The sequence below is a fragment of the Crotalus tigris genome, unplaced genomic scaffold, assembly GCF_016545835.1.
Source record: "Crotalus tigris isolate CLP2741 ecotype Arizona unplaced genomic scaffold, ASM1654583v1 scf7180000017549.6302385, whole genome shotgun sequence".
In the NCBI taxonomy this organism is placed as follows: Eukaryota; Metazoa; Chordata; class Lepidosauria; order Squamata; family Viperidae; genus Crotalus; species Crotalus tigris.
The window spans coordinates 1,012,942-1,036,736 of record NW_024096467.1 but is presented as its reverse complement, the minus strand read 5'-3'; the positions used below and the strand labels follow the sequence as shown (position 1 = coordinate 1,036,736).

General features: G+C 34.8%; 1 protein-coding gene across 3 annotated transcripts in view; it reads right to left on the bottom strand.

Moving 5' to 3' along the window:
- Positions 1-732: 732 nt before the first annotated feature.
- The window catches only part of TTLL8 (tubulin tyrosine ligase like 8), a 45,557-nt gene continuing 22,494 nt past the window's right edge, over positions 733-23,795 (bottom strand). For all 3 annotated transcript variants that reach the window (XM_039337251.1, XM_039337260.1, XM_039337268.1), the window contains 8 exons: positions 15,141-15,255; positions 13,249-13,365; positions 12,832-13,012; positions 10,200-10,348; positions 9,502-9,748; positions 8,607-9,042; positions 6,126-6,594; positions 733-2,665 (listed from right to left, as the gene is read on the bottom strand). In XM_039337251.1, the coding sequence (XP_039193185.1) occupies positions 2,460-2,665; positions 6,126-6,594; positions 8,607-9,042; positions 9,502-9,748; positions 10,200-10,348; positions 12,832-13,012; positions 13,249-13,365; positions 15,141-15,255 (1,920 nt within the window). In that variant the 3' untranslated portion in view covers positions 733-2,459. The remainder of the gene's footprint in view (positions 2,666-6,125; positions 6,595-8,606; positions 9,043-9,501; positions 9,749-10,199; positions 10,349-12,831; positions 13,013-13,248; positions 13,366-15,140; positions 15,256-23,795) is intronic.

Here is a 23,795-nt window from a genome sequence, read left to right as displayed (position 1 = left end):
AGGATTCTTCGTAACCCAAAGGATGTCAGTGGGTACATTCCCTACTTGCCTGAGTTGGCTGAGGGGATTGAGATTTTTGGGTATTATATTTCAAACAACTTTGAAGAGTACAAGCTTTACCCAAAATTGTATTACACTGACAAGTACAAATGGTCTGATTAGTCCATGGCAAGGTCTGAGCTGTTTGCACTGCTGAGGACCATATGGCATAGACATTTCAGAGGAACTCTGAACAAACTAGCACCCAGTCCTGGAGAAGCATCATTTCAAAGTTCAACTGACTCCCAGCAAAAATAATAGTGTAGATACAGTATGTTGCTGGAAGAAGAATGGAAAATAAGGAAAAGTACAGTTCTTTTCCAATGGTGCTTTCTTTCATTGTTATTGTTGTTCAGGGTAGTGAACATGCAACCATAAATTTTAGCCTAGTAGTTTAGTGAACAAGTAATTCACTTAAAAAAAAAATCACATATTTTAAATTGTCGAAACAATTAATGTATATTATAAAGGTTTGCTTCTAGACGTCAAATTGTCTTTGAGATTGACCACATGAAAATAGTAAAACAGGATTATTCTTATTTATTATTATTAATAATAATATGTTACAGGTAGTCTTTGACTTACAACAATTTGTTTAATGACCATTCAAAGTTACAATGGCACTGAAAAAAGTGACTTATAAAGTGTCTTCACCCTTACAACTGTTGCAGCATCCCCCTGGTCACATGATCAACATTCAGGCACTTGGCAGCCAGCATGTATTTATGACAGTTGCAGCATCTTGGGGTTCTGTGATTGCATTCATGTCCTTCCCAGTTAGCTTCCAACAAGCAAAGCCAATGAGATTCCTTTACCACTGCCCAATTCACTTAGCAACTGCAGTCATTCACTTAACCATGGCAAAAAGGGTAGTAAAATTGGGCAGGACTTACTTAACAACCACCTTGTTTAGCAATGGAAATTCTGGTCCCAATTGTGGTTGTTAAGTCAAGAGCTACCTGTATAGCCAACCACGCACATTGGTGAATACAAAACAATACAAACTGTTAGAAACATACAATCTTATAGGCAGCCCAGATTAAAGCCAATCAAGCAATAACAAATGTAGTGAAATAAGAGGCCTTACAAAAATATCAACCCCAGGACTGTGACTGAAGGCAGGTCTTAATTGTTTTGGGGAACCATAGGAGAGAGAGACAGCATTGTCTGGACTCTCTCCCACAAGATGACAACATTTAATAGAAAGGACCTGGAATGTATGATTTTGCTGGAACATATTGGGCAAGCAGAAACAGTTGACGATTGGACTTGGGGACTTGAGAAGTAATAAAGTGCTTTATAGGTAATGTCCAGCATTTTGAATTGTACCCAGAAGCCTAACTCACAACACAAATGCTGCTCACATAGCAGTGGTGACACATAGGAATACAGGAAGGCAGACATTATTGCTCAGGCATTTTGTATCAGCTGTAGCTTCCAGGTGGGCTTCATGTAGAGCACAGAGCAATAACTCAGTCTGCTTACTTAAGATTTTATCCTAACTGTTCTTCATAATTCAGCTATGGACCTTGGGCAGAATCTGAAAACAGTTTTTCAAAGTGTAAAGCAAGCAGAGACCAGTATGCCAGTATTTCATCAGATTTTTCATTTTCATGTCTTTGCAGATCTGCAACCTCTTTTAGTATCATAAACTAGTGTCCTTCAGTGTTTTGCCACACAGGTTTACTACCGACAAAGCTAAAAATCAATATAGCAATCCCTTCTTAATAAGACGCTAACTTGACTTGTATTATCATTACCGTAAGAATCTCTTGGGCAATCTTTCCTCATTTTTATTGTTTCATGTCAAATGTGGTGTTTTCCAGTTTATGCTAGTCAAGCACTGATGTCTGATTTGCCTACAATAAATAAATCTCTCCACTCCATATGACTACAAAGTAACATGGGTCTATAGCGTCCATCGCCTGCCTTCCTTCCTTCTTTCCTCAAAAGGGATGATAAAGAAGAGTAATCCACCAATCAGGAGCCATGGTGAAAATGGTCCAGAAAGAACACTGGGCATCACAATAGCCAGAATGGACAAAGGGACTGAAATCTGAAAAGTTGACTTTATTTCTAGCCAATTGACACACAGGCATCAATCGGGATTAGTTCTGTCTACAAAATCCACTACTTCCCTGGTGCTAATCACCTTTCTAAAAGAGACTTTTCCTATTTAAATATGTCCATCCAAATACTGGTAAGGCTGATGTGCTGTTATGCTGCCCATAAATGTTGAATGGTAAGATTTATACCAATAACAACATTTTGTCAAATTCCTATCACAGAATTGCACAGGTTTGGGTTTTTTTACGAGGACTTTTTTAAAATACAAGGATGGTTCTTGAGTTCTGTTTTATCTTTTAGGGAATTGGTTGTAAAAAAAAAAAAACCACTATCTCAAGGCACATTGAATAGAGTCAAAAGTATTTTGGAAACCCATAATATGGAGCAGCCACCCTGGTCTTGGCCATCTTTTCAGGAGCAGAACATGGACTCATAGGTAAGTATGAACCTCCTTGTAATACAGTTGCACAAAAAGAGCTGCAGCGTTTACAAGTTTTCTCCGACTGGAAACCATCTCCACAAACTAGGCATGGAGTCTTCTTGGTTTCGTTCTGTAGACCTTTAAATAGAGAGCAAACAATAATTCCTATCAACACTGAATCACATAGCTTAATGTGTCCCACTTAATGCGTTTCTACAAAATAAAAAGTAAAACAAAAAGAAGTGGTCTTTGGGTCAAGGGTATTTGGACTCTTAAATGAAATACACATAAAACTTTCTCTAACTATTAGGAGTTGGGCTTCCAACAATTTCCAAGCTTGAGATGTTACCTCTTTAATTAATTGTTCGCCCTACAAGCATATACAGATAGTCCTCAACTTACAACAGTTCATTTAGTAGAAGTTACAACAGCACTTATGACCATTTTTCACTCTTACAACCGTTGCAGCATCCCCATGGTCACATGATCAAAATTCAGATGCTTGGCAACTGGTTCATATCTATCACAGTTACTATGTCCCGGGGTCACCTTTTGTGACCTTCTGACAAGCAAAGTCAATGGGGAAGCCAGTTTCACTTAACCACTGTGTTATTAACTTAACAACTGCCAGGATTCACTTAACAATTGTGATCAAAAAGGTCATAAAATGGGGCAAAATTCAGTTAACAAATGTCTCTCTTAGCAACAGAAATTTTGAGCTTAATCGTGGTTGTAAATCGAGGACTACATGCTTAATCAGTACATAGTGTTACTCATGGTTCATATGAAGCTGTTCATCCTTCATTCCCTCTTTGTTATTATTTTGACAGCCTATGGGGATTTTTTATTCTCTTTTATCAATAGACACTAGACCTAAGTTTATATGGCAAGGGGAAAAAACCAAGAATCAGATATAAACTACTGAAAGATGTTAAGGAAAGAGGGGGTTTGGGTTTACCAGATCTGAAATTGTATTCCAATGCTTGTTGTTTAGTCTGGCTAAAAGAGTAGGTGAACCTCCAGAATAAGAGGCTACTTGATTTAGAAGATCCTGAATTAAGATTTGGATGGCGCTGTTATTAATGGTATGGCAAGGTTAAAGTAAATGTTGATTTGAACAACTAATTGGTTAAACGTGCCATTCTAAGAGTTTGGAATAAATATAAAACAAGGATTTTTTATGAAGATGCCTCTCTGGTGTTTCCCCCCCCCCCCAGGAAGCTTTTTTTTTAGAAAAGAAATGGTGCCCAAGCCAGACTGGTGGACTTAAGATAAAGTAATATCTTTTAATTTTGATGATCCTATCCTCAGGTCTAAGGAAGAGCTAGAATCAGAAGGACATGTCTGCCACTGGTTTACATATTTACAATGAAAGAAAGATTTAAATTAGACAAAAAGCCTTAGGGGTTTGAATTTTGTTAAAAATGAATTGAAAATCCTATGTGTGGTAGTGATGAATATATTATTGCTAAGGTCTATAAAACATTATTGAATTTGAATTTGGAAAGTGAATATGTAAAGCATTGTATGATTCAATGGGCAAGGAATTTTGGATATAATATACAGCCTGAACAATGGGAGAATATGTGGGCAAAAGGTTTAAAATTTATATTAAATTAGAATTTAAAAGAAAATTTTTATATGATGATGTATCATTGGTATTTAACACCAGATAAGTTATCAAGAATGTATAAAGGTATTTCAAATGAATGTTGGAAATGCAAATGTAAAGAAAGGACTTTTTATCATTTATGGTATACATGTGATAAAGCAAATAAATATTGGAGTAGGATTTATATTCTAATACAGAAGATTTTAAAAGTGAATATTATAGATAAAAACCAGAAACCTTTCTTTTGGGTTTAATGGAAAAAGACTTGGGGGGGGAAATGTTGGAACTTTGATGTTATATATGTTGATGGCAGCAAGATTACTTTATGCACAAAAATGGAAGGACGCTTCAATGGATGAAGGGGTGCATAAACTGATGGAGTTAGGTTAGCAGAGATGGCTAAATTGACTGCTTCAATAAAAGAAAAAAAACACAATTACTTTTGTTTCTATTTGGAAACCCCTTCTGGACTTTGTGCTTGAGGTGGAAAAAAATGAAATTTTGATTTTGGGTTTACTGATTAGATAGACCTGTTGTTATAGAAATGGCTAGTTTATACTATTATGTAAAAGTTGAAGTTTGATGTTACTAACTTACCCTACTGCGCCAAAGGGATTCAGAAGTCATTGGCTTTTCTTTCCTTTTCCCTCCTTTTCTACACTTTCCCCTCCCCTAGTTTTCCTATTATTTGCTTTTGTATTTTTGTATTTTATATTATCAACTAATAAAAAGGATATTTTTTTTTAAAAAGGGGGGGGGGACAAAAAAAAGACACTGGTCCAGTAAAAAAGTAAAACCCATCATGCCTTGTTAACAGTACACAAATATCTCCCTAGCATTATTTTATAGCAGTTGTTTTTAGAATCCAACCGAAGGTTATAAAATAGTGTTCAGTTTTTTGAGTTTGCCCAGTCAAGGAGGAAAAAGAAGGGAAGAAAAAGTAGCTGATTTTCTGTATATATCATGCCAAAAGTCTTACGTGTATCTCTAAGTACAATCCCAAATGCTGTATATGTAATTTAAACATGTGTAGTAGATTTGTATTGATGGTGAATAACAGAAGAGATAATAATAATTCCCTGGGAGAAATGCAAGAAATAAAGATGGTAGTGAGCAATTTACCACCATGGTTATATTGAGCAGTGAAATGTAGTGCCATTTCATTGACACTTCCAAAGCATCTCTAGTTAACAGGGAAAATGACATGGGTGACTTTATCCATTCATATATTAAAATGTTAGCATCCTGCATGAGGATGTAATCTCATATTGCAAGTATGCAAAATCAGGCTTCAGTGGCTTGATTGTGAAGAAATTAGTCTTCAATAAACTAGAAAGTGGGAATTATCTCCACCTTGCAATTCCCTTAAGAACCATTTCTCCATTAAGTGGAATGCTTCGTCTTTATAAGAGGTTTCCTGAGTTAGCTACGAATGCCCTTCTTTATTTAAAAGAAAGAGATTATAATAATGTGTTAGGGGTACAAGTCTTCAACAAAACAGATGCAATTTTGAAGATTAGATTTGGACCTTCTAAGATATTTTTTAAGAAAAGAAACACCAAAGAGTTTCAGTCAATTTGGAAATGCAGGGATGGGGAAGGAGGTTTCCCACCTTGACCATCTGAGAATGCAATCAAGGAGATAGTTGCTTCACCTCAGAATTTACATGATGTCTCCATGTTTCTTAGTGCAGACAGGAAAATTTCGAGAAGGGAAATGTGGCACAGAAAACACAATGCTTAAGCTCTGCCCCATGAGGACAGATATCACCTAAAGATTTGTGTGCGGAGCGTTTGAGGTTAAATTACCTTTGAGTCAAGCTGGATTCCTGATGACTTATGTGGACGCAAATGTGCAAATATTTTGGCAATACAAAAATGGTTTACTAAGAGGGAGAACTGGGAAATTTATCAAAATTATTTGAATGAAATCAAAATAGTTTATGTGTCTGTGTGTGTCTGCATATGATTTACATATTTATTGTACCTGTATTTTTAGAGGGCTGAAGTAATGCCCAGTCTAATGAATTTGAATTTGGAAAGCTGGTGGCTGCTTGATTTCCAGTCTGCTGTCTGGGTTCTTTAATTGCCTTGGACTTTTTTTTATCAGGCATAATTGCTGCTTCTTGGAGAATAGTTATGTGAGGGAAGTCTATGATTTTGATGTGCTTTTTGTTAGTCGACTTTACTTTAGTGCTTTTTTCAGACTTCTTCTCAAGGGTCTTTGGCAAGGTGCAAAGAGTGCTATTTCCATGTTTTACTTTTATGATTTGCTTCTCATTGATAGGTGGAATTGAATCTCCTTTACTTTCCTGATTAGTTGAAGACTGCACTATGTTCAACAGAGGTTCAATAAAATTAAAGTTACTGATGACCACATGCTTTTTCAGTTTCTTAACACCGATTCCTTCCACAATGAGGTCTGTAGAATTAAAGGGTGGCATATCCAACATGGGCTACAAAATAAAAAAAAAAGCCAATGTTTCATTATTAGTTTTACAATTTGTCTTAATAAAATAGGTATTAGTTAAGAGATGCTTATTCTCTGAGTTCTGGATTAATGGAGAAATGGAAAAGGCCTGTTAGTTCCCATCTAAAAATAATTATGACTCCTCTCTAGATATCTATTGAACATCCAGTTTATTTTTCCAGTCTCATTTTTTTTTAGATTTTTATTCTGCTTTTTTTTCATATATAACTCAGGGTGGAAAATATATCAGCATTTCTTCCCTATTTTCTCCACAACAGCTCTGTAAGGTGAGTTGGGCTGAGAGAATGAGTGGTCCAACATTACCGAGCCAATTTTTCATGCCTGAGGTGGGACTAGAACTCAAAGTCTCCTGCTTTGTAGGCCCACACCCTAACCCCTATGCCATACTTTTTTATTTCTAAATAAAATTTTATTTAGAAATAATTAATTTTATTTTATATTTCTAAATTTATTTCCAAAGAGGTATTCCAAAAATCTTGGAAAACATTTCCCTGGTGCGAGCCCTCATAATCAGCCCTGGAACCTGATGTTTTGATATAATCAGAGCTATCTTTCCTTTCCAAGATTATGTATTAACCTTCGTTTGATTGTGCTGAATACTTAGTGATTCAATGCCTTTTATACAGATTGGTACAAGCAGGGGCTTAAACCTGTCTGAGGCTACCTCATGCAAAAGGGAAGTTTAAACTCTCTCTCTCCTCACCACTTCTGCTTTTCAAAATCTTTCCACAACCACGTTTGGTAGGAACATCAAAAAAGAGCCAATTATTATTTGGGGAAGGGGTTGCATTTACATTTCAGAGGAGTTTTCAGAATAAATGAGCAATGGGAAGTGTTTTATTAGGTGCATTAAAAGCAAAAGGAGAGCTACACACAATGTAATGTATTTTAATAGTTTAAATTTATGAAAACTATCATAATGGAATACAGGTAGTCCTTGACTTATGGTACAACAGTTCATTTAGTAGCTGTTCGAAGTTATAACGGCACTGAAAAAAGTAACTTATGACCATTTTTCACTCTTACACCGTTGCAGTATCCCCATGGTCACATGATCAAAATTCAGATACTTGGCAACTGGTTAATATTTATCACAGTTACTATGCCACGGGGTCAGTCATCACCTTTTGTGACCTTCTGACAAGCAAAGTCAATGGGGAAGCCAGATTCACTTAACAACCATGTAACTTAACATGTAAAATGGGACATCATTCACTTAACAAATGTCTCACTTAGCAACAGAAACTTTAGGCTCAATTGTGATCGTAAGTCGAGGATTACCTGTAGTTAGGGAATGGGAATGGGAAAATCCAGGTTCTTGTTTTGCTTTAAACATGGGAATCAGCTAAATCAGGGGTGTCAAACTACTGGCCTGTGGGCTGGACGTGTCATCCAGAAGCCGCACCCACCCCATTGCCGGCAATGGCAAAACCGGCCCGATACATTGCACGATGTCACATGACGTCACAAGTTTGCCATGTCTGAGCTAAATGATTGTGGGCCAACCACTTCTCTTAGCAATAACTGGCATCAAAGTTTGTGACAAGCTGACTGATGAACAGAGCCTCTTGTTATATCGTGCATTGATCGCTTTGCTACAACTCAGCAAGCATGAGGCAAAAGCAAGTGAAACCTGCAACCCCATGTAACAAATGCTAAGAATAGCAACCAAAAATGTTTGGCTTTATATTAGCAAGCCTAAAAAAGATAAACTATTTAAAGACACCCAGGGAAATAAAATAGTATAATTCCTACACTAAACCAGCACTATGTCAAAATGCTTTCAAACTTACTAAAATTTATTATTTGCATGAGGAGAGGACCTTTTCCTGAAAGTAGAATTTGATATTTCTCCATTATTATTCATATTCTGAAACCATGGTTCTAATTTCTCTAACCATAGTTAGATATACAATAGTTATAACTGAACTGTTTTGTATACTATTCAGCTGTGGAACAAAATGAAACACTACTTACTTGTCTCCACAGAAGTTCAAAATTTCCAGTTTCACAATTTTTGTCAAGCTTCTTGTCAAGCACAACTTTGATTGTGTCTTCTTGCACTTTAGCACAAAGGTCCATTGTAATCGGAGTAGAAGGATGCATAGTTGGGCTACTGTTGATTTCAATCAACCAAGGTTTGAAATCACTGCCAAGAATGAAATCCGCTCCATACAGTTCAAAGCTGCTCCTTCGTGGTTCCACTTGCTCCTGAGCCATCTTTATTATATATATTAAGATTTTTTTCATAGATGGATAGATGATGTTGCACCAAACATGGCCAAGGCCTCTCTTCTGCAAATACTCTTGGAATTTGCTACTGGACCACATGTTGTGATATGGCAACTGAGAACTACGATCTGATGCATTTTTGTAATTTTTCTGGACGAAATTATTACAAAGATGAATGGAGCTGTGGAAATTAAAGAGACCAGTTAGTCTTGTGTAGACATTACACCAAGTACAAAATATGAACATAAATACTGTACCAGGGGAAAATTATAAGAATGATCTGTTGAACTTACTTTTTTTTCCTCTTACTTTGAAAAAAATATATAAGTACTAACCAGAAGGGACTACTTGTAATTCAGCATCATTTTAAAAATAAAGTAATCATGAGTATATTGAAATTATTCTGTGATCTAATGTAACATTAAAGAAATACAAATGTTTTGCCCCAAAAAGGTGAGAGAAGACTAGATAATCACACAGTAGAAGTCTGATCTGGTGCCAAGTTTTTGTTTTTAATAGGCAGCCACATAAATATTTTAAATAAATAATTATTTACCTGAAATAAATCCTTCTATAGGATATTATCCATATACATAATCACATATCATACAATCAAAATTAGAAGTATAATCTTGGTTACCTGTGAAGATTTTCTAAGGAAAACCGTTGAGTTGAAAATCTCAGATAGCTTTCTTTGTAGAACCATATAGTCAGTGGGTTCCAATCTGTTACAAGAAACCACTGCCTAATATCAAATTTTGTATCATAAATGAGGAGTGGTTTCTCTATATACTTTTGGACAACCCACTTATGATCTTTAATTGGAAATTGATCAGTTGGTTCAACAAGTTTCAATATTTCATCCAGTCGATTTTTGCATACTATTTCTGGAGAAAAAGATAGGAGAATTATCCTTTGGGCATCAGCATACATCAGCATTGATAAGAATATTGCATATTATTCACAAGCATTGTGCTGCCTGATCACTGCTACTTGGTACTTTCAATTGAAAGTTTAACTAATACTAAAAATTGTGTTGCTCTTTATCAAACCTGAAATGAAAATCTTGTAATATGTTTTAATAGGAATATAGATTTGGACACAACCGTATTTACTTTTTTTGTTGGGATGTTGATGTTTGCTGATCTTGGTTTCTTCTTTGAAGGTTTCAATATCAAAGTAGGTAGCATTATGAGTGTTACATTAATTTCTTTGGTAATTTCTCATTGGTTTCACAACTTCTTGATTTTAAGGTATAACATTATTCTCAATACATGGCTCCACAAAAACGTAGATTTTTAATAATCTTTAATAATAATATTTTTTTTATAATCCTACCTCTGCCACGGGATTTTGCTCCAGGCTTAATGATCCAAATGTTGTAAAGACCATCAATCTCTTGCTGTGGGTTAACTAGCCTGATTTTATGCAAAATATTTTGACACTGAATAAAATAACTGTCTGCATTACAAATAACTGCACCTTCACTGGAAACAAAACAAGAAAATTAAACCAACCATGTAATAAATTTGTATTCAGAATTATTACAATTACAGATTATTTGGAGTACAGTATAACATTTTAAAGAAAGGAAAATAGGATATAACTTCAAGTCCAGGATCCTTTTGGGAAAACAAGTCGATGTCAAAGTAGTTCAGATACACATTAAAATTGTTGGTCCCCCTATTTCTAGGGGAAGTGGGCAATTTTGAAAGCTTCTCATGAAAGGTCTATTGTGGAAAGGCAGGAGAAAAAACAAACACTTTTAGAAAGAAATATATTTTATGTTACAACTAATTCACCAAACAATTGTTGAATGCAAAAAGAATATAAAAGAAATCATAATGAGACTAAAAACAATTTAGACAATATAAACGAGCAAATCTCCAAATTAAATCTACAACTAGAAAACTCCCAGATAATGACTACAAAGTATGAACAAATAATCCAGAAATCAGAAGACGAAACAGAGGAAATGGATTTAGAGATGGAAGAGATAAATGAACTGCAAGACTTAGCTATAACAACGAAAATGCAAAAGACCTTTTACCCCTGCAAAATATATCTGATGGCAAAGAAAAAGATTTTTAAAAAGGGAATATAGAACTGTTAAGGGAAATTTCACACCTTGAGAGACAGGAAATGAAAAGAGAAATGGAGGGAGAAAGGAACTGGGAGTTGTTTAAGGAATATAAACGGGTGGAATTCCCCCCTAAAAATACCCTACCCAGATTATTTTCCTTATGCCAAGCAATTTTCACAAAAATAGAAAGAAAATTCCTGGGCAATCTAATTGCCCTGGCTTGGAAAGCGATTTGACAAAGAAAGAAAGTGAGAGTCAGATTTAAAAAACAGAAGACTTGACCTTCTAGAGGGGGTATTATATGTTTAAATATTCTTTTGAATAAGATTAAAAGAATGGAAGATTTTTAGAAATAATTAGATTTTTACAATGAATTATATGATTTAGAATTAAGAGAGCATTTTTTCTCTTTTTTTGATGTGGGAAATATGAAGATAAGAGGATTGATTTGAATAAAATTTTCAGCTATATAAATGTAATTAATATTGAAAAAATCATAACTGATAAGGATATTTCAAATACTGATGGGAAATCAAACTTTAACAAGCGCACGAAAAACAGGATATTGATTAATGAATTGACACTATTGATTTATGAATTGATATTATTGTTATTTGTATGACATTAGTAAAATATGATGAAGATGCTCATATCTAACTTTGTATACAGTAATAGTACCAAAAATTGTAATGATGTAATGAAGAGAAAATCGAAAAAATATAGAGAAGAAAGGAGAATCAGGGGGAAAATACTGGATTGTGTAGTATGAACAGATTTATATTGAAACAGTTAAATGTTAAATATTTGAACCCAGACAACATGTTGTTTACTAAGCACTAAAGACTGTAATTTTTAAAAATTAATAAAACTTTTATGAAAAAAGAGAGAAGTTACTTTGGCCATTTCTGTAAGTTCCATTGTTTTCACCAACCATTTCTCCATTATGGGTAGTACTGAGTCTTTCTACTTTTGCACATGTAATACTCTTGCTGCATAGTTCCACATGTGGAACCATGTGAGCTATAGAGACATTTTGGTATTGTCTTATGTACTATACTTGCTTAACATTTATCTCCGCTTATCAGCCATTCAAGAAGCCCAGGTCAAGAAAAAAGCACCAAAGATCCCAAAAATACTACTTTATTATCGTTGGGTATGATAACAGATTCTTGAAAATCAAGCTTCCTTCTGTCCCACCCTATACCAAACAAATCAAAACAGGATTATTTTGAATTGCTTTTTTACACTTCCTCCAATCTCGGGACTGTGTACAGTAATCTCTTGTGGAAGTCCCTTCTTAACAGTTCTTCAAAACTTCCCTAAGGTCAGTTCTACTTTTTTTTATATTCTTTATTTACAACATTTTATACATTGATACACAATTACACACAGAGAGAGAAAATTCATAGTGTGAAACCCTTCTTTGTAGAGTCCTTGGTACTTTCCAAATGTGGTTGTTTGCTTGTAGACATTTCATTACCCAATCAGCACTGTAATCAGCACTGATGATGTTACCTAGTTAAGTAATGAAATGTCTGCAAGCAAACAATCAAGTTCAGAGAGCACCAAGGACTTCATAGTTCAACCCTGAACCACATATATTCTCTTCTACTAAAAACTCTTTTTCCTCAACATGATGCATGGTGCTTATAAATTTGTTTTCTTTTTTTCTTTTCTTTTCTTTTTTCTTTTTTTGAAAGCCCTCAGATAGCTAAGGAAAGCTTACTAGATGAAGGAGATAAAGTTTCTGCTGGGTTTTGACTAGCAACCTCTTACATATTTGCACGTGTGAAATTATAGTTTCCACAAAGAAAGACCTATAAAATTAAGAACCAAGATAAACATAAAGCTGTTGATAATTTTCAGTTAACAGACAACAACACTTACTGAATGAGAGAATAGTAGTGGTCAATGAACTGATTCCATTCTGTTTCTGAAAGTACTGGAACATTATCTGTCTCTGCATCAATGTCTTCATGTTCAAATTGTTCAAGGTAGGTTTCACATATTTTGCATGCCATTTCTACAAGTTCTCCAGGAAGCTCCTTAACTTTCTTTAACTCATAATCTAGGAAATCAAGGCAAAATGTTTATCAATAATGGCACTCTGTATGCAGTTCAATCTATTTCTCCTTAAAGCTTCTTTGCAAGATCCCTGTAACATTTATGCAATTCAAAATGTGCAAGAAAAAATAAGTTTGGCAGATTTCATTTAAATCAACATTGAAAATAAAAAGGCAAACTGAAGCTGTCACAAATGGACATTTATTCAACTGTAGAAACAGCCACAATAGTAAAGAATACCTTTAACCTGAATGGCATCTTCTTTGTCACTGTTTTCTTTAGACGACCAGTCATCAGAAATATGTAAATTGACAACCCATTTAATTATGCAGAAGGCTGCTGTTTTTCTGAAGTCATCTGAAATACATGACATTTCTTTTAAGCAGCAAATTGTCTAAATGATAAAGCAGAGAGCAGAACTATAAGCATATGGTGAAAACATCACTAAATCCATCCAGAATCATAATTAAACTGCAGTTTAAGAGAAAATAAGTCATGGCTACAAGTGTGAAATGATTTGGAAACATCTCCAGATGCTTTTTCTCTCTAATTACTCTACCAACTGGTATAGTTCAGTCTTGATGCATGTCATTAGGAGGAGATCTTAGTACACTGTGAACAGTGGTGGGATTCAAATATGTGAACAACCCATTCTGTGTGTGGATGCTGCTTCTGGAAGTCCATTCTGGGCCTGGGCAACAAAAAATTAGCTGCCGGTTCTGCCGTACTGGTGCAAACTGGCTGAATTCCACCACTGACAGTGAATATTAAAATACTGGAGTCTTGGGAGGGGGGGTTCTTTTCAAAAACAAGAATAAGAGTTGTCTGTAGTAACACAACTAACAATTTAGTGCCAGTGCAAAAAATCTAGAGTACAATCTGTTTTTGTAAAATTGTAGGCCTAATATTGTCATACAACTTTTATTCCCTAACAATAATAAGATTAAGAATATGAAAGTTAATATTGAATCATTATTAAAATGAATACTAATTTAAGAGAAAGGGGTTAACTTGCAAGTCTGCTAGAAATAGTACATCACAAGTAGATTCTATTCAGTCTATTCAGATATTTCCACAGGCCCTCGGTTCCTGAGAATGGCCAGAATTAAAATTAAAAGTGATAACAAGTAAGTCATACATTCAAAAACCTAAAATTTGACTTTGGGGTCCTTCTGGCCATTCCTCTGATTGGTTCTAATCACAAGCAGTCAAGAAAAGAAGAAGCACATCCATCTTCAACATAGTTTTCCATTGTCTCTATTACACATCCTTCATTCCAAATCTGCTAAATAATTTTCTTGCTATTCTATTTTGCAGGATTTTTGCAAAAGAAAAAGAAAAGATGGATGCAGCCATGAAAAACAGGAGCTCATTATAATACTTGACTATCAAATAATTGGAGACTTTTGTGATAGTAGTAGTAGTAGTAGTAGTAGTAGTAGTAGTAGTAGTAGTAGTAGTAGTAGTAAAGTTGGAAGGGACCTTGGAGGTCATCTAGTCCAACCCCCTGCTCAGACAGGAAACCCTATACCATTTCGGACAAATGGCTGTCCAGTCTCTTCTTTAAACCTTCCAGTGATGGAGCATTCACCGCTTCTGGAGGCAGGTTGTTCCACTAGTTAATTGTTCTAACTGTCAGGAAATTTCTCCTTAGTGATATAGTCAAGTACAAAATTGTGCACAAAAATGTAATTTCAGATTTAAAAAGTTTAGGACAGATCAAGAGATTGCATAATCCTGTAGGAAAATAAACTGTTTTCTTAAATCGGTTTAGGAGAATTCTTAAATCATCTGCAGAAAGGAAAATTATTACATAGTTGTAAGTGAGTTTATGAAACATTCCTCCTTCAAGGCAATAAATGTCAGGAAAGCTGCAATTTTAACACATATTTAAAAGTTCTATTCATCTCAATGGATATTATTTCCAAATAAATGTAACTAAGATTGTAGTGCTGACTTATCAATATGGACATTTCCCTAATTTCCATTGAATTGGAATAAATGCTCAACAAATGCATGCATTGTTATAGAATTGTTATAGATTTTAGTTGCTTGTTGTCAGCCACAACAATAAAAACTCTTTCACTGGCAGGTTTTCAGGGCTAAAATGAAGGAAATTTAAAATAACTCACCGATAAAAGCAGATTTGTCATCATCTAAACAGATGGCATAACACCGAGGAAAGAAACTGTTTGGGTTCACTGACACATACCATGGCAAATTCCTCATGTGCAAACAGAGTCCTATCTGTAAGTAATATATATATATATATTATCAGTCTTTTATGGATAATAGTAAACTAGCTCTGTCCAGGAATAAGTATAGTTAGTATACCAACCAAAGTTGTTCACATACTTAATAATGCTTTGATCAGTGCTTCTCAATCTTGGCAACTTTAAGATGTGTGACTTAAGATATGTTCCCCTGGCTGGCTGGAGAATTCTGGAAACTGAAGTCCACACATCTTAAAGCTGCCAAAGTTGGGAACAGTTTATTGCAAGCATTTTATTGGAACTATCCTTGTGCTTGGTCTGCAAGCTGCAGCTGATACAGCATCCAACAGTCATATCACTATTCATAACCCACATCTGTTCATATCCCACATCTGTTGAAGTATCTGTCCTATTGATAATTAGTTGTTGAGCCAGAGTCAAGGGTTTGTTAATATATATAAAATATAAACATAAGTCATTGGACTAGTACCACCCTCTTAATTACAAACAGGGAAGATGTCTGAAATTGTCAATGGAGGTTTTGCTTATTATGTCTCGAGGACTATCCGGTGATTGATCATGGGCAAGTTTTCTTGTGCTGGCATCTAAACTCTACATTGCGTGTTCCCTGAAATCTGTTAAATGCCTCTGTTACATCCTCTAGATATTGTTAAAGAAGCCCTGTCTTTTCATTTTAGATCTTCTCTGGATGAACTTGGCTTCTGGTTTTGTTTTTCTTTCCTCCCCTCTTTTTTTATGTTTTCTCTCTCTCTCTCTCTCTCTCTCTCTCTCTCTCTCTGTGTGTGTGTGTGTGTGTGTGTGTGTGTGTGTGTGTGTGTGTGTGCGCACGCACGCGCGCACACACGCATGTGTAATATATTTAATTCATTTTATAGTTTCAATGTTTGCAATGGCTGCAAGGAAGATATGAAAAACAAATAGTGCTGTTAATACTAGAAGGAATACATGGAACTGGTGTGATCATTGTAGTTTTATATGTAAAACTTACAGTATAGTTGCAAATAAATAAATATAGTACAATTCATTTTATTACATATCTTATATTTTGTAAAGTGCTTTTTTTAATTTTATTGTGCATAAAGTGCTTCAAGGAACTTGAGTATATGTAACAGCATTAAAACACAGAGTCCTTTGTGCTCTCTGAACTTGGATTTTTTTTGCAAATGTTCCATTATCCAAGTAGATAATGCCATCGGTGCTGATGATCAACAAGCTCAGAGAGCAACAGGGGCTCCACAGGTCAACCCTGAGTTGCATACATTCTCTTCTATTGGAAGTATAAAATATACTAAATAATAATTACAACAACAGCAAAAGCATAGCTGATATACTGAGCAAAATTGGAATTGGCCCGCCCCATCCACGTTGGCAGAGGAGGCTTGCTGAGGGCCCCATTAGCCGGAGTATTCCAGCTGGTGGGGTCCAGGAGAAGAGCCTTCTCTGCCGTTGCTCCTGCCCTCTGGAACATCTTGTCCCCTGGAATGAGGTCTCCACCAGAGCTCCTGACCTTCTGTAAGAGCCTAAAGATCTGGCTCTGCCAGTTAGCTTGGGGCTGCAATGGGGGAGCATCACAGTGGTTGACTGATGAACCACCGATCCCACCTCTCTCCCATCCTACTCTGCCCTCCCCATTCTTAATTGGGATCCAGTATTTGGATCTTCACATTATTTTATTTATGTCTTTTAGCTTTTGCATAGTTTTTATCTTTTTATGATTGTAAGCCACCCAGAGTTATCTGTTGTAAGATAGGCAGCCAATGAATTTTGCAAATAAATAAATAGTAAATTATTGCTTCTGACCACTGGGCTCCAATGACAACAATTACTCTAGGAATAACCCTCAAACTCTGTTCTGCTTCTAATAAAGTGCAATTCCTTTTAGAGCAGGTAGTCCGCCTCCCAATTTCTATACCCAAGACGCACCCTCCACAAGAATTCAAAGCTTGTTTTATTTTTTATCTGAAGTATTTGTAAGATTGTTATGTATTGTAAAGTTGAAAATAAAAATTTTTACAAAAAAAAAAAAGAATTCAAAGCTACTTTATTTCCCATCATCCATACCTTCATTGCATCTAGACATAGGTTCAACACATGTCAAGCCTTTCCTAATTAAAGTGCTGTGGAATGGGGAGAATGTAATCAGCATATTGATGAAATTCCTGATGAGTGCTCTGATTGACTTCATATATATATCTTAAATAATGCAAGGCACATAATAGCACTACAAATCATCCCACAGTAGGATTCTCAGGGTTTAGAGGCACTGTCATCCAATGTTACTTTTTGAATCTATTCCAGCAAGTGGGAACAAGACTACTGTAATAAAAGCCCCAACTTATAGAAAAATCCAGTAGGATATCATAATTGGTAGAATCAAAAACCCACTGAAAAATCAGTCAGGTTTAATAGTAACACTCCCCAATTTTCTCCCCTGTAGGAGGTTATCTAACAGAAAAATTATGGTTGGTTCAGTCTCCAAACCAGACAATGAACCAGATCAAGAAGGTCAAAAAAATTGGTGCCCTCCAAGAATATCTGCAGTTGCCCAGACACAACCCCTCCCCTGCCAATAAAAGAACTGAATATATGATTGAATGGTACTGTAACTGGTGATAGCTGTTTCAGTAGTAGGTGAACCACTGCCTACTGTACTTTAAGACAAGCATTACCAGCTCTTTATCCAAAAATATATTCACTACTTCTTAGATTAGTGGTTCTTAAAATGGTTCCATTCAATTACCACACTTCCTGGTCTTGAATAATGTCATTACTCCCATGACACACATAAACACAAACACGCATACATACACCTCTGTTTTTGGCACAAATGGTCATTCCAAATCACAAACAAGAAATTATAAAGTGCCTCATTGCCCTCCAAATATGCCCAAATTTTTTCCCTGGATTTCTACCAATTTAAGAACCATTGTCCTAGATCAAACCAGTCAGTCCTCCTCTTAGCATGTATAACCCAAAATAAGTAAGAGTCAACAGAACCTGTGGTTGACTAAACACTATGTACATCCTCAGGCTCATAAATTGTAAGTCCATTCTTATCACACACATCATAAATCAGCTACCAGGAGCATGGCAAAAATATATCCTATCACAGACTGATTACCCTATATGCCTCCTTTTCTCTACCACCATCATTTTATGTGTGAGTACAACAAGCTCATCTGAAACCCTCTGAAGTTATGAGGCTGATCTTCAGGCCTCCTAGAAATATGTCTCTCTTATGTCAGATAGTTAAATTACTCCAAATGAAAAATAATGTAATATTAATTTTATTCTTCCCTTTTAACCCACTGTTCTCCATCCCTCACTCTAAAATCATACATGAAAAAGTCATCTTTCACCATTCCTATATTACCTATGAATTTTCAACTCAGATTTAATCTATTCTACTTCAAATATTCCAATTTGCTCATAACTTGAGTCCTCCAATGCAGACAACTCTAAGATCAAATTATACAATTTCCAAAATAATAAGCTTGCAATGGATTCTTTTTTTTTATTGAAAATTTTTAAAATTTTTACAAATAGAGAAAAAAAAGGACAAAAAACAAAAAACAGCCCTACCCAACCACCCCAACCCTCCCAGTCCATCCCCCCAAACTTCCCAGAGCAGAATATAGGCTTAATTAAAATTTCTAAAAATCTTTAAAAAATTAAAAAAGTATAAACCATAAATATATCTAAATACATTACATAAACTTATAAGATAATTAACAATAATATATATGTAAAACAAAAAAGAAGCATAAATATTAAAAAAGAAAAATGCTTAAAAAGAAAAGGAATGAAAAAGAAAAGAAAGAAGAAAAGATATATATATATATATATATATATATATATATATATATATATATATAAAAAGAAGTAAAATAAGATGAGATAAAAATAAAAAATATAAGGAAAGAGAAGAAAAAAAATACAATCTATAAAATATTAAAATTTATATATAGGTTATTGAAAAACTAAGTAATATTTTTTTATATCCAACTTATGTTGTATAAAATCTATCCATTTTTCCCATACCGCAAAAAACTTCTCTTGCGATTGATCCTTTAAAAAAGCCGAAATCTTTGCAATTTCCGCCAAATAAGAAACTTTAAAAAACCATTCTTGCAAGGTAGGCAAAGATTCCTTCTTCCAGTATTGCCCTACTAACAACCTTGCGGCTGTGATTAAATTTAACATCAGTATAACCTCATTAGCATCACAATCAGTAACGATACCCAACAAAAACAATTGTGGGGTAAATTTTACCCTCCTTCTAAAAATTCTTTGAATATTCCACCATATCTTAATCCAAAAAGCTTTTATATTTTTACACGACCACCAAATATGATAATAAGTAGCATCCAAACAACCACATCTCCAACATTTAGGCTATAAGTCAGGATACATACGAGACATTTTTTGTGGATCAAGGTGCCATCTATAAAACATTTTGTAAAAATTCTCCCTTAAGTTCTGGGCTTGTGTAAATTTAACATTCCTCACCCAGATGGTTTCCCAAGTATCTAGTAGAACTGGTTCACCAAAATTTTGTGCCCATTTGATCATACATTCTTTAATTAGTTCTGGTTCTGAATCCAGTTCTACTAGCACCCCGTAAATTCTCTTAATATGAGTTCGCCTTTGGTCTTTTACTTGTTTAAAAAGGTTTTCATCTTCTCTAAGCAAGCCCATATTACGATCTATCTTCCATCTATCCGCTATTTGTCTATACTGAAACCATGAATATGTAATATTTTCATGTGCTAAATCTTCCAAAGATTTTAACTGCCAATTTTTACCATCCCATCTGAGTAATTGTGCATAAGAAACACTATCCATCTTAACTCCTCTCCTTATCTCCTCTATCGCATGCCAAGGTATAGCCCATAATGGTATTTTAAAATCACTTTTATAATATTTCCTCCAAACCTGAAGTAAAGAAATCCTTATAATATGAGATTTAAAAACCCGGTCAACTTTTTTATTAAAAATTAAATAGGCATGCCATCCAAAAAGTAAATCCCAACCCTCCAAGTGGAGTATTTCTACATTTGTTAAATTAACCCAGTCACTAATTAATGTTAAAGCCACAGCATCATAATACAATTTCAAATTTGGTACCTTGAGTCCACCTCTCTCACGAATATCTTGCATAATTTTAAGCTTTACTCTTGGTTTTTTCCCTGCCCAGATAAATTTATTGATACCTTTCTGCCATTCATTTAAATTAACCTCATTCTTTAAGATAGGTATCATTTGAAATAAAAAGAGAAACTTTGGTAGGACATTCATTTTAATCGCCGCAATTCTTCCCATAAGAGATAATTGCAGCTTCTCCCAATTTTTCAAATCTCTTTGTACCCTGACCCACAACCTTTCATAATTGTTTTTATACAATTTTACATTAGAAACAGATAAAGTGACCCCCAAGTATTTTATTTTATCAACAACTTCAAAGTCTGTCAAGTTAACCAGAGTCTGCTTATCCAAATTAGTCATATTTTTGGGTAATATTTTAGTCTTATTGTTATTAATTTTAAAACCCGAAACCCGTCCATATTGGTAAATCTATTGTAATAACTCTACTACAGAATAGGTAGGTTGAGATAGGGTAACCACCAAGTCATCTGCAAAAGCTCTTAGTTTATATTCTTTTTTATTAACTTCTATTCCTTTTATTTCCTGCGATTCTCGAATTTTAATCAGCAAAATTTCCAAAGTTAAAACAAACAGTAATGGTGACAATGGACATCCCTGTCTTGTCCCTTTTTCTATTGTAAAAACCTCTGACAAACGCCCATTAACTATAAGTTGTGCCGTTTGTTTTTGATATATAGCACCAAGAGCTTGTAAAAAATTTTCTCCAAAATTCATATCCTCAATTAATCTTAACATAAACTGCCAATTCAATTGGTCAAAAGCTTTTTCAGCATCTAAAAATATCAGTCCTGCAGAAACTTAGTTATTCTTATCTAAGTATTCTAGTAAGTTAATAATTTGTCTAACGTTATTCTTCATATACCTACCAGTTATAAAACCCGTTTGGTCCTTATGTATAAGCTGGTGCAAAACCCTCATAAGCCTATTAGCTAAGATTTTTGCAAAAATAATCTACATTTAAAAGAGATATAGGTCTATAATTCTTTGGTAAAGTAAGATCTTGATCTTCTTTTGGAATTAAAGATATAAAGGCTCTGCCCCATGACGGAGGAATCTCTAAACCTTGTAATATATTATTAAAAAGCTCACATAAAGGTTGAATCATCTCTTCTACCAAAGTTTTATAATAAATAGATGTCAGGCCATCCGTACCCGGTGCTTTACCTAATTTTAATTCCTTAATCACTGTCACAATTTCCTCACTAGTAATTAAACCATTAATTTCTTGTTTCTGATCTTCTGTTAATTTGGGGAAGTTGGCTTCACTCAAATAGTTTTTTATATCTAAAGTTTGTACATTAGTACTCTTATATAGTTTTTGATAATAATCTAAAAAAGATTTCTTAATCAACTCCTTCTGATACACCAATTTACCATTATAATTTATTTTATCTATAATTCTCTGTCTCTGTTTCTTTCTCAATTGGTAAGCCAACCATCTCCCTGGTTTATTGGCATTGCAAAATGTATTTTGTTTCATATACAATAAGTTAGTTGCGGTTTGATCAGCCATCAACATATTAAATTGTGTTTTGAGCAATTTTATAGATTCTTTAGCCTTCTCATCTGTAGGATTTAAAATCAAAGTTTTTTCTTTTAATTTAATCTCATTTTCCAATTCCTTACGTTTCTGAATCTGCTTCTGTCTATGAGCATTATTCATTTGTATCAAAATCCCTTGCATGAAGGCTTTACCTGCATCCCATACCATAGACATTGAAGTTCCCTTATGCATATTTAAAACAAAATAATCCTTTAGATGCTCCTTTAATTTTTGAATATTCTTTTCTTGTCTAAATAAATTCTCATTCACCCTCCACGATCTCCTCTCCTCTTTTTCATTAACCAACTCTATCCAAACTGGACTGTGATCCGTCAACGTCCTAGGAAAAATTTTTACATTTACATTGCCCTGAAATATAAATCAGTTGTAATAAAAAAAAAGTCAATTCTTGAAAAGGATTGATGTCTGTCTGAAAAGAAAGTAAAGTCTCTCTCCTCCTGGTTGCGTTCACGCCAGTAGTCTCGCAACTCCCAGTCCTCTTTCAAATCAAAAAAAGCTTTGGGTAGTTTAGCTTGTTTGAAAAAAGTGGAAGATCCTTTTTTATCTCTTTGTATATCTAACACACCATTCCAATCTCCCATTAATATCACAGATCTATAATCCAACAAAGTTAGTTTCTGATGCAACAATCTATAAAATTGTTCCTGTTGTTGGTTTGGTGCATACAGTCCCACTATAAGTATTTTCTTACCATATAAACCAACTTCAATCATAACATATCTCCCTTGAAGATCAGATTCTACCAAACGGGCTGATAAGTTTTGCTTAACATAAATGACTACACCCCCTTTTTTCCCAGGAGCAGAAGATACAAAATGAGATCCCAAACGAGCATTGACTAAATATTTTTGATCTTTAAGTAAAATATGTGTTTCCTGCAAACAAATAATATCATTATTATGTTGCTTTAAGTAATGAAAGATTTTCTTTCTCTTTTGCGGGGAATTGAGGCCATTAGCATTCCAAGTCAGGAGCTTTACCATCTCCCTTAACCAGAAGCCTGGAGAAGACTGCCTGAAGATCTGCCATTGAAGAATGTGTTGCAGAACTCTTGGGTCTTGCTTCTCCCACCGGCAATGAAACACTTTCTTGAAGAGATTCTTTAACTTCTTTCTTTTGTTGTTCCTTTTCCTTGTGTCTATGTGCTGCACGGGTCATTCTTTGCTCTTTGATCTCTGTTTGTCGCAACCATTCCGTCTGTAACTTTCCAGCAACCATCACACCTAATCCTTCAGACTGCTGTTCTGCCTCTTTACCATCCAGAACTTTCTGCATCATAGATGACGATGAGCCTGCTCCCAGGACCAAAGTATAAAACTCCTTTCCTTTAGTGATTGTGTTAAGTCTATAACGCGTCCCCGCATGGCTCAAAACAATACCCATCAGAATCTCCCATCTGAATGGCATCATTCTTGTTTTAAGTTCATTAGCTAAAAAAGCAAAGTCTTTTCTATTTCTTAGAATTTTAGATGGGATTTCCTTTAAAATGATAACATCTTGAGCAGCAATCTGGAACCTCTTATTGTAAAAAGCTTGTATAATTTCATTGCGCAGAGATCTCTTTGCAAAATAAATCACCACATCTCTTGGTAAGTTCTTCTGTTTTGCGACCCAGGAGTTAACTCTGTAAATTTTTTCCACTTCTCTACGTAATCCATCTTTCTCCCTATTCAAAACAGCGGCAAGGTCATTAACCACAATTTCTGTCAAATCTTGATTCATGTCCTCTTTCAAACCCCTGATTCTTAGGGCATATTCCATTTCCCTGTACTGAGACATAGCAATATCATCTTGTGAAATTTCCATCTTTTTTTCCATACCTT